At 41.7% G+C, this 12663-nt stretch overlaps 1 protein-coding gene across 2 annotated transcripts in view; it reads left to right on the forward strand.

Annotated features, from left to right (window-relative positions):
• LOC136863048 (SPRY domain-containing protein 3) overlaps positions 1-12663 on the forward strand; it is a 201966-nt gene that overhangs the window by 152286 nt on the left and 37017 nt on the right. For both annotated transcript variants that reach the window (XM_067139372.2, XM_067139371.2), the window contains one exon: positions 7468-7617. In XM_067139372.2, coding sequence (XP_066995473.1) covers positions 7468-7617 — 150 coding nt within the window. The remainder of the gene's footprint in view (positions 1-7467; positions 7618-12663) is intronic.

Consider the following 12663-nt stretch of genomic DNA (forward strand, 5'->3'; position numbering starts at 1 on the left):
AATTAACCGGTTCCTGCACTACGTGATTACCATATTAAAAGAGATATTTACATAATACATAGACAAAACACACATACCATTAGCTAAAACCCCCGGACTTCCCTTATCTGTCACCAAGACAAAACAACGTTGAACATCGGTTCTGTTTGAACTCAAAATAAATGCACATTAAATACTAAACACACACATATACATACACATCATGCATAACAGGGGCCCTTCCTGTAAGAAGAAAACATGCTTATCACTGTCTTCTGCCCCTGGCACAAGCTTAATGGAAGCTTGCCCAAGGTGGCCCATTCTGACCCCGGGGCTTGAACTGGATGAATCCCGATTGAGTGGTACATTCCTGAAAATCCCTACACTAGCTACGGTCTCATATCACCGGATATTGGGGAGATCCATAATCATTTATTATTTACTTTCTAAATCACCGTGATATTATCATTGACAGAAGTGATCTTAGCTAAACCATTTAAGACAACAAGCAGTCACGGGGGAAACCCAGAGCCTCGAGCCTTAACTACAATAGCACAGCGGGGCCGCTCTGTCAAGAAAGGCGAGGAGCAAACACTCACAAAAAAAAAAAAAAAAAAAAAAGAAGGTCATTCGCTGTACTGCAACCATCACTCATTCATTAGCTACGTCGGATTCTTCTCTCACTCACAACGGCCAGCCCTCCTTTCTCAGAGACACATATCTATGGCCCACTTCATTTGTTTATTCATCTTACCGCAGAATTCCCAAGAAATAATCATTTATTCTATACCTTCTCATTCTTCTCGTAGAGCACCGACTGTGGGCACCATCACTTCCGAATCATCTCACCGTAAAACTATCTGGGCATTCGGCCCTCTCATTACGTCTCATATCGCGTATCTTCTTTCCTTGGGCATAGGACTCTCATGATTCCTCAATTCCATGCTTCCTCTTCGCTCACCTCCCAAAGTTATGCATATATTTCTACCATACATAAGACTCTGGCTTCCCTGGATTTCAGCCGGTTGCAGACAAAAAAAAACTCCATACATTTCTGGTTAAATAATCAAGAATCACGAGAAACTCGCGAACTGTCCCTCTCAATTATACCTAAATAACACATTTGTGTACCTCTCTCGGTCAGGATCTCTTCTCTTTTGCTGCATGCAATTATTATATGTGTAAGTTTCGCATGCATCGTCTGACTGACCCGTGAGTTTCCCCAGCATATACGCTAGCCATCTTGGACATTAACTAACAACCTTTAGACATGGTTTTCCCTGGATCTCCACACTATTTTTCTAGCCACCCCTAGGGGAACTCAAATATTCTCCTATCCTTGTTTCCCATACTTGCTAGGATATTCTACATATTACTAAGAATAACCCCTCACGATAAACTAATCATTAAGAAAAAAAACCCGAAAGGGTCGTCCGGGGAGTTAGCTCCCTCGAATTTTACGTTAACCTGATAAAGAACAATAAAATTTCCATATTAGGACATGCATTATTTTACAACATTTTGGTATTACAAAGGCAAGCTCATCCTACAACCGGTTCTACATTAACGTGCTAAGAGATTATATTGACATCACTCATCTGTTTGGTGGCCGTGGTTTTTCCTTACACAGGAGACCCATGGCGGAGCTTAATGCTGCATGGCCTCGACGCTGGAAACGGGCGTGCTGTTCTTCAACCCTGGTCCACACAAGTCCGACATCCTGGATAGCGCGTTCACTGCTGAAATCCTAGAGTAATCCAAAGGGGTAACACTCCACCACTCGTCACACTGTCCTCTGTTTACCGCGACACACATGCAGAATTTACACCATCAACCGGCAGGTCATTCTAGTGACTGCGGGTGCGTTCACAGCATAAATTTGGTGGCTCACGATACTTGGGAACCCTGACTTAGAGTAGCACTTTGGGTAATACCAATGTATTAATATCACGGACTCATTTAGGTCGCATTGTCCATAGCCGAATCCCACTACTTGTTTATAAATTATGCTCGCAGCTTATTTAATTGACATGCGGCACAGAGACATTCGCCTAGGCTTGCTTGGCTTCCCGTCTACACTTCGCAAAGGCTTTGTATTTCACAGCCACGACGGACACAATAACACTGTCTTAGTATGCGGTCAATAGGTTTCGGACTGTAAAAACTTGAGCACAATGCGACACACTGTCCCCTCTCAGCGACCCGCTGGGAACTGTGTCCAGCGAGGGCCAGCCCAGCCTTTATGGTCTACACACCGGAAGACAGTGGGCGTAAACGATTCACGGTTCATTAAGGACAGCAGCTCCTTTCATCCCAGGAATTCAAAATATTTAAATGGTGCATATTGTAACCCTCTCTCTCCTCTCTTATTTGAACCAGGTGTGGTCTACCGACGATTGGCAGTTTTCACGTAATTTGCTTCCCGCTTTTAATTATTCCTTTAGCGTCATCTGGGGGGTGGAGTCATCTTTGAGCGCAACTCTTAGCTTGGGGGACACTTCACGTTCACACGTGTTTGCGATATGTCACGGCTGAACATCTGGTGACTTCTTTCTTCCCCTGAATAAAGTATTCCATATTTTCAGTCTGGGATATGCAGAAAATTCAGCTCTATTCATTGGTGTGCCTCCCATAATTTTCCCATACACATACATACGTACATACATTATCATTATAGATTGTTATGCCTTTCAGCGTTCAGTCTGCAAGCCTCTGCGAATTTACTAAACGTCGCCACAATCCTCGATTTGCAACTAGTGTTGTGGCCTCATTTAGTTCTATACCTCTTATCTTTAAATCTTTTGAAACCAAGTCTAACCATCGTCGTCTTGGTCTCCCTCTACTTCTCTTACCCTCCATAACAGAGTCCATTATTCTCCTAGGTAACCTATCCTCCTCCATTCGCCTCACATGACCCCACCACCGAAGCCGGTTTATGCGTACAGCTTCATCCATCGAGTTCATTCCTAAATTAGCCTTTATCTCCTCATTCCGAGTACCCTCCTGCCATTGTTCCCACCTGTCTGTATCAGCAATCATTCTTGATACTTTCATGTCTGTTACTTCTAACTTATGAATAAGATATCCTGAGTCCACCCAGCTTTCGCTCCCGTAAAGCATAAAACAGACCGATGTAAAGATAGTTTCGTCTGGGAGCTGACTTCCTTCTTACAGAATACTGCTGATCGCAACTGCGAGCTCACTGCATTAGCTTTACTACACCTTGATTCAATCTCACTTATTATATTTTCAGACCTCTTCCAGGATGCCAGTGAATACTTTGCCTGGTATACTAATCAATGAGATACTTCGATAGTTGTTGCAATCCTTCCTGTTCCCTTGCTTATAGATATGTGCAGTTACTGCTTTTGTCTAAACTGAAGGTACCTTACCAACACTCCACGCTAATTTTACTACTCTATGAAGCCATTTCATCCCTGCCTTCCCACTGTACTTCACCATTTCAGGTCTAATTTCATCTATTCCTGCTGCCTTATGACAGTGGAGTTTATTTACTATCCTTTCCACTTCCTCAAACATAATTTCACCAACATCCTTTTCCTCCTCCCCATGAACTTGGCTGTTTGCGACACCATCATGATGATTTCCTTTTACATTGAGAAGATGTTCAAAATATTCCCTCCACCTCTCCAGTGATTCCCTGGGATCTATTAGTAGTTCACCTGAATTACTCAAAACACTGTTCATTTCCTTTTTCCCTCCCTTCCTAAGATTCTTTATTACTGTCCAGAAAGGTTTCCCTGCTGCTTGACCTAGCCTTTCCAGGTTATTACCAAAATCTTCCCATGACTTCTTTTTGGATTCAACAACTATTTGTTTCGCTCTGTTTCTTTCATCTACGTACCAATCTCTGTCTGCCTTGGCCCTTGTTTGGAGCCATTTCTGATAAGCCTTCTTTTTACGTTTACAGGCTGCTCTCACTTCATCATTCCACCAAGATACTCGCCTTTTCCCATCTTTACACACAGTTGTTCCTAGGCATTCCCTTGCTGTTTCTATTACAGCATCCCTGTATGCCACCCATGTCTGGATCAAAATATCTTATAATTTTTATGCGCCAAAATTCGATGTTGGCACCTGTGAAATGTGCATACAAATCCAGAAGTTCCTTCTGTTAGTTTGGATCTCTGGGAAAATAGGCCACACCTCGGGGCTTGTTTGACTACGGTAGCGTTGCGTCACATCTCCAACTCTGTCTGCGAGTTGAGAGGGCCTTTTCGTGGGGGCTTGGCTCCTGTTCAACCTTCCCTTTGTTTTCCGGCGCTCTTTCGCGGGTTCCGTTCTGGCCGGACGCTGCTCGATCCCCATCGCCCATAATCCTACCAATGACGCGACCTTTAGAAATGATTTTAATAAGGTAGAAAGGCACCTATGATTCCAATGAGCTGTACAGGACACTGTACGGCTTCAGTATATTCGCAATACCACGTTCAAGATAATGGAGTTCCACAGGGATCGGTTTTTAGTGTCACTCTGTTCACGGTTGCCATAAACGGTATTGTCGCTGCTGATGGTTCAGCAGTAATACCGTTGCTATATGTGGATAATTTTGCTCTGCATTATAGCCCGCATAATATGGCAGTTGCAGAGCAACAATTACAGCAAGCTATTAGGAGAGTGGAACAGGTGGTCTTTAGAACATGGCTTTCGGTTTTCAACCGCAAAGTCCTCTGTTGTGCACATTTGCCGGAAGCGCCCTCATACGCATCCTGAGCTTTATTTAGGAAATGATCCAGGTTAGACTACGATAGTTCAGCATATGGATCAGCAAGGCCAAGTGTCCTTGCGAAACTGAATAGCATCCACCATAGCGGGGTTAGGTTGGCATTGGGAGCTTTTCGTACAAGCCCCATTGCTAGGCTGCTCGCTGAATCTGGTGTGCCACCTTTATACCTGAGGCACCAGCAAATGCTTCTGTCCTTTGCTGCAAATTTGTGACAGATGCCACTTTACCCAAGCTATCCTTGCGTATTCAACAATGGAAACAGTTGGCTGTACGCTGCTTATCCTTGAGCAACGCGGCCGGTCGGAATACGCTTGGATAGCAGTCACAAATGTGTGATGTACCTTCAGTTCCCTGCCTTGTCAGACAACCAAGTGGGGTACCTCCGTGGATAATACGACCTCAAATAATCCTGGATCTGCACGCTGGCCCGAAGGAAAACACGGACCCTTCGATTTATCGGAGACTCTTCCTGTCCGTTGTGGCCGGTATCCATGTTGTCGTCGTTTACACAGATGGTTCAATGGCAGAAACGAAGGTGGGCTGTGCGTTCATTGTCGACAATGATAGGTTTCTTTTTGCTCTCCCGGAAACCTGTAGTGTGTACACAGCACAGCTCTATGCTGTCTGTGAAGCTGTGTGGTACGCACTCTCCGATGAGTGCCGACACTTTCTGCTGTGTACTGACTCCTTGAGCTCACTACAGTCTATTGAAGCCTGTTTTCCTCTGTACCCCTTGGTGCAGCGGACCCAGGACCTGCTGGCCGGGTGTTCGGTTGCTGGCACCAGAATCACGTTTATGTCTCTCCCAAGCCACGTGTGTAGAGGGAAACAAATTAGCTGATAAAGCTGCCAAGAAGGCAGTTGCATTGCCCCCGTTGCCTTACAAGTTTCCAGAAAATGATATTTGCTCTCAACTGAGACATTTGGTTATGTCCCATTGGGAGATGGAGTGGCAGGCCACTCCACTTCCAAATAAGCTGAGAGTGATTAAATGTACAACAAAGGTATGGAGGACTTCCCTTAGGGCTTCTCGGAGGGAAGCAGTGTTATTATGCCGTCTTCGGATCGGCCACGCTATGGTAACACACTCCTATTTACTGAAAGGAGAACCCCCTCCGGTGTGCACTTGTGGCAATCATCTTACCATGGTACACATCCTATTGGAGTGCATGGATCTAGTCGATCTGCGCTGTAGTCTAAAACTCCCGTGTACCATCTCCCTCATCCTGCGAGGTGACGAGCAGTCACCTAGTCATCTGTTTTATGTGGGATAGAGTTTGTTTTATCGCATATAATTGTAGTGTTTTGTAATAGTCTTTGTATTATTATTCACTATGTTTCGTTAATTTGACTCTGTTTTTGTTTGTGTTTGTATATTTTAATGTGTTCTATAAAATAGTAATTTGCATGATGTATTATTGAATTTTAAGGCAATGTCTTATTCTACCATAACCTATCATCTTTCATTTTACAGAAAATCAGGCATTGCAAACTAAATCCACTGATTATTTTAAATTCACCATCATTATTGATCTTCATTTATTTTAAATTCTAGTCAGTGGATACATTTTAAAATTTTCGTTATGTCGTCCATCTCGTACCACTAGGGGCCGATGACCTTAGATGTTACTCCCCTTTAAACAGCAAGCATTATCATCATCATGTTGTAGCAGGATGATATAAGAGAATCTCATGGATGAGTGAAGTGGAACTTGTTATTAAATATTATGTGCGTAGCACGGTACTGTCTTTTACCGTGGAAACAGCTGGTGTTAGCTGTGAGCTTGTTGATGATGCTTATTGTTTAGAGGGGCCTAACATTTGAGGTCATCAGCCCCCTGTGAGGTTGCATTTGGGAGATAGTGGGTTCAAACCCCACTGTCAGCAGGTCTGAAGATGGTTTTCCATGATTTCCCATTTTTACAACAGGCAAGTGCTGGGGCCATACCCTAACTAAGGCATGGCTGCTTCCTTCCCCCTCTTAGTCCTTACCTATCCCATCATTGCCGTAACACCTATCTGTGTTGGTGTGACATAAAAGCAAATTGAAAAAAAAAAAAAAGAAAAAAAACTTTTCACGCCAATTCAGGTCATTTTAATTGTACATTAAATCTTCCTTCCTTCAAATTATTCCATTAAACATGGCTGTTTGATTTTTCCTGGTGCTTAATTTGCTCCAGTTAGTTCAATGATGCCACTTTAAATATGCGAGCAGGTGTCTCATTGAAGAACATTGAACTTAGAACAGTAATTTGAATAGTTTGGAAGGACTGATATTCTAGCAGAATAGTCTGTGGCTTCTCACCATGCACTTGCAGTTTAAATCCCAGCTGATGCATGTGGAATTAATTTAATGGAAAATTAGTACATCCCTGTGTTTCGGATTCCATGTAAAACTTGAGATCTCTTTACTATGATCATGATATCAACAGTCGCATAAAATTGCAAGCTTGCTTACTTTGAATATTGACCGTTAAATTACAAGTTCCACCAAGTACCTCTATCTAAAAGTATATTCATTTGTGGAAGTCGTACAATCCAACCACCTGTTTTTTCTTTTTTCTTTCTATCAATGACTTTCTATGGTCTAGTTAGAAATGATATTTTAGCAGTGCAACTTCATTTTTATAACATATTGAGCAACAGACATATTTATTTTCATAATCTGACACTTTCTATTGTCCAACATCCTCATGCCTACATGCATTTGCTTTGTTAAATAATTATATTAATCATTTCAGATTCTGGAATATACTGGTCGTGGGAAAAGCATAATTGATGTTGGGTTGGCTCAAGCTCGCTGTCCACTGAACACCACAAACCATTATTTTGAGATAGAAATTATTGATCCTGGAGAGAACTGTTACATTGCGATCGGTCTAACAAGGCGGGTAAGTTGTGAATTTTCAGTGTTTATGGTAGGGTTGCTAGATTGTATGTTTTTTTCCATATTCTTACCTTTTTATTGCCTTAACATAAGTCTTGCATATTTTTCAGATGTTTTGTACAATTTTCCTTCACAAAACCATGTATTTATTTTTGCCAAGAGGGTTAAATGTGTACTGTACATTTCAAAATACTTTAAAAATCACTAGGTCTAGTTACTCGTGTCTGTATTTGGCAGCGCAGCATGTTATATCCAGTCTGATCATGTATTCTGTGCATATTTTCAGTGGTCTCACTGTGGCTTGTGTTGATGTTGTTACCATAAAGTACTTAACATGTATTCTGACAAAAGTGTTCATGATCCTTCTACACTGCCCAAAACACAGAAGAAAATGCAGTCTAACCAGAAACATTGAAAGAACTGGGAACAGATTTTTGCCTGCGTTCATGCCCATCGTAAATATAAAAAATGGACGTATTGTAATCTCTGCAGCAGAGATTTTAACATAGCTCATGGCAGTCAAAATGACATGAAGCAGCATGCTGCATCCAAAGGGCATAAGTTAAAAAAAAAGAAGCAGCTTCTTCCACAGCAACATAAAGTACCCTTTTCTTAATACACTGCTGAAGAAAAAATGCGACATCCACAAGAACAAGGTCATTTTATTCACAAGCAAAGTGACAGGTAGTTCATCATTGCAGGAGTATATGATTACAAATTCAGGCCAAATGAAACATGTCACAGTAAAGTGTGCCCAAAGAATCACATCAGTACACAGTGTAGCCCCGTGTGGCGGCAATGCAGGATTGTATTCGTGCATGCAACCGATCATAAAGGTGCCGAATGGCATCCTGCAATAAATTGTCCCAAGCATCTTGCCCCTTTTGATGCAATTCGGCAATGGTTCTTGTAGGCTCTGGATAGCGCGTAAGTTCCCACTTCATGATGTCCCAGACATGTTTAATTGGTGAGAGATCCAGTGATCTTACTGGCTAGGGAAGTTGTATTATACCATGTAGAGCATGTTGCGTCGCAGCAGTTGTACTGTATGTGGACATGTATTGTCTTGCCGAAAAAGAACATCACCTTCCTATCAAAGAAATGGCAATAGCATGGGTTCAACAACCTGTGCAATGTAGCGGGCACTGGTTATGTTACCCTGCAGAAACACCAACTGTGGCGCGAGTTGTAACTGATGGCCCCCCACACCATGAAGCCTAGGGTGTGACCTGGGTGTCGTGGGTGAATGCACTCTGGAATAGGTTGCTCACCAGGTCTACGCCATACACCTGTACGTTCATCACTTGCATACAGACAGATCCTACTCTCGTCACTCAAGACAACAGAGTGCCATTCCCCTCTGCAGTCGACTCTTTCACGACACCAGAGTAGTCATGCTTGGCGGTGTCATGGTGTCTGTGGTAGCCTGGCCAGAGGCACGAGTGATCGCAATTCTGTTGCAAGAAGATGGTTCCCATTGGTCCTTGGTGATACAGCATGTGCAACATGTGACCGAATTTTGTTCCTGGATAATGTTCGATCGACCACTGCTGCTCGTATAATGCGTTGATCTTGATGTGCGTCTATACTATACGGATGTCCGGAGCCTGGTCTACAGCTGTGGGAATGTTCCACAGACCACTGCTGAAAGCAGCGACACGCCACTGATACATTGGCCCAAGCAACAGTCGATACGTCTATCCAGCTTCCCTCAGGCCCACAATGCGACCCTGTTCAAATGGCTGGAGTTGTTCAACAGAAACACATACTCGTTGGCGGGGCGTGGTTGTACCCTAGAATGAATGTTGCAAATACTGTTCACCTCTTACTCCAGGACATTCACTGCCTGCAGAGTCAAAACCGAGTGCGCATGGACATGCTTCCTTCTGACTGCCATCTGGTTGTCGATGTCCATGACAAATTACTCAGCTAAGGTTAAGGTTAAAGGAAGTATCCTGCCTTCCAATACTCTGTTTTTTAAGAGCCAGTTTATATGATTACAAACTTACTCTAGCTTAAAGTCTAGTTGATTGACAAAAAAATTAGTGCATGTTTCGTTTCTCTGGTTGTTTTCAAGTTATATCAGTTTATCACACTTGCGTCAATTCGAAGTCTGTTAAGATATAGTCTGTTATGGATGTGGTACCCCTGACTGATGAAACCTAATTTTATTTCTCAATGATTTCAGTTTTACAGCGTTATCCGAGTTTGAAGAATAAGTCGCACTGAAATTAACTCCATTCAGAACTTATACTGAAGCCCTGGCTTACATGAGCACCAAGAGTTTTCATTTTTCCCCGCACTATTTACAACCCAGAAAACCATTTTTGCACCCCGACTACAGATGTCTGCTTGTCTGTCAGTCCACCGTTGCTCCATTCACATGTCTGGATAATCAGTTGTAGCCGTATAATTCAATATATCAGTAACTGATTGACTTTCATTTCCACCCCTTATTTTAACGTCGACTTTATCACTTTTGCGTACCGATAGGGTCTAGTTTTTAGCATCTGAATCACTTTCACTGTTATTGCCAATGCTTAATATATCATTGGATTTGTGGACTTCGTCGTTTTCACTTTCCGGTGTGGTCTCGTTTTTACCTTTATCTTGCCTACACTGTTTTTAAAAAAAATTGGAGACACTTGTGTGATGTTCTTTAACTCTCTTCATATTGAAAAAAGAAAACGCATGCTGTGACTTTCGCACATGATAGCCCGCCAGGGACTGAATAACTGGAGGAATGACAAATGGAATGCACTTTACTCGTGTTGGGGAGAGAACTGTGACAGTATTGCTTAGATTGCTTTCTATTCTTTTCACATGCCCTCTCCTTTCTCATTTCAACCCGACGAGCTAGAATAACATAGAGAGGTGGAAGCGCTGCCTGTCTGACGCTAATTGAATGAATGTCCGCCATGTTTTCAGTGATCACATAAGCAAGGGGTCGTGGCTGTCGAATGATGAAAAACATTGAAAATATTCATTATAGAATCACTAGTGCAAAATTAAAGACCGTTAGCTGACAGCTTAGAGCATTAATTATCACAGAGTGCAAATAGTGCCAATTCAACCATATTGCTCTGTGAGGCCAACATCGCGATCACCTGATTGTAGGGTAGTTCGAAAAGGATAGAAGGAGAGTCGTCATACAGTGACATATGAACTGGTCATAAAATTGGAACAAATGGGTTACCCTGGTTGGCTGTTGTGGTTAAGCGTAAATTATAATAAAAACTATAGACATAAATCAGTATTTATGAAGGAAATCCTTAAAAGGGACCTATGATAGGTTACAGCCTTATTCTGATCATATTTAAAACGCATTGTATCCCCATGAGTAGGGAAGACCGGGGGTAGTTGTTACAGGGGCATGTTGTTACAAACATCTTTTTGAAAGAACCAGTATGAAGAACACACCCCTCTTCTTATCACATGTTGACCTTTCCATCCTTCACATTCCGAGGGAGTCTCAGGCTGGGTGTGGATCTGTGAAAATTTTAAAGTGGGAAAGTTTATTTTTGCTGTGTGTTTAGGCAGCTCGTGATCAAATATACAGGTAAACACAGTTTTTTCTGTTTGGGATTGAAACCCTCAGATATGTCTTTGTTTTCTAATTTAAAATACCGTAATTTATCCTTCCTGTGTGGTTAACTGTGACACAAAATATAAGATCGCGGCTACTGGGGCTAGTTGTTACTTATCACACGGGGCATGTTGATACATGTAAGAACGTGCCCCATGCTGTTCATATATATGTTCTCTCGCTTCTTATAGAGAACATGGTTCGTTCCCATAAGAAGACAACTGACAGGGGTAACACAGACATGGAGACTTTTGAAGCAGCTGCTGTAGAAATAAGATAGAATAATTCTACCATCAGCAAAGCTGCTACAGTGTTCGGAATTAATTTCGTGACTTTGCACTATTTTACAGTATCTGGAAAGAATTTTCTTGGGAAAATGAAAAGGGGAGGAACAGAATATCCAGCTGCGCTAACTGCAAACACCATACTGAGCTAACTTTCCCGTTCCTCCCGATGTTACTGCACCAACTTATTTTAAACCGTTTACTGCCAAAATTTTGCTGGGACACTGAACTTTTGTGACAACTGTTTCATCGCAGTTCAAAGGATCTAATGCATGACGATTCTTTGTGGAACAAGCCTGGCTCGAGCAGATCCACAGTTACCATTAGCACTGATAATCTCAAACTACCAGAAACATTAGAAGATGGAAAATCAGCATTACAGCATGTTTGCCCACAAGAAATTCATCCATATCCAAAAGCAGGTGAACGAAAAAGAAAAGCTAATGGTCATAAAGTTAGGAAGTCCTTGGTACTGACATCAACGCCCGTGAAAAATGAACTTCAGAAAGAAGAGAAGTGCAGAGAAGAAAGACTCAAATGCCTGGGAACTGCAACGAGACAAATAAAATCTGAGAAAGAGGTCAGTAAGAAGAAGCAGGTTAGAAGAAAGTGCCAGGCTCAGAGTCCCTCTTCTTCAGAAGACGAAAACTGTGTTGAATGTCAAGGGTATTGGTCTGAAAGATCCATTAGGAAGGAGTGAATTCAGTGCAAGTTTTGGTCTCACTTTTAATGTGCTTCTAAAAATCAATGTTTTATTTGTATTAACTGCAAGACTGATGACTATGATACTGGTGATGGCTAAGAATGTAGACAGAAAAGTAGCCTAGGCCATGTCTTTTGAATGAACAACCCTAGTAAATCATGTCACTGCATACCATTTTATTATAAAAAGGATTATGTTCTCACTGCTTGCTTCTTAATCATTTGAGACTTTTAAATGATTTTAGATAGAATTTTTTCATATTTTTTGTCTTCAATGTAGACTATGTAAATTAATTTCAACACAGACCATTATAAAATTTGTAGAGTATTAGTTTAAAATAATATTGATTAGGTCATAGTTGGAGGTTATAAACTATCATATTAATTATGTTATATTTAATGAATAGGCCTGAACATATGTTGAATTTAAAATGAAAATTATAAATATTTTTCATATTTTCAATGACATTTTACTCTA

The sequence above is a fragment of the Anabrus simplex genome, chromosome 2, assembly GCF_040414725.1.
Source record: "Anabrus simplex isolate iqAnaSimp1 chromosome 2, ASM4041472v1, whole genome shotgun sequence".
NCBI classification, from domain to species: Eukaryota; Metazoa; Arthropoda; class Insecta; order Orthoptera; family Tettigoniidae; genus Anabrus; species Anabrus simplex.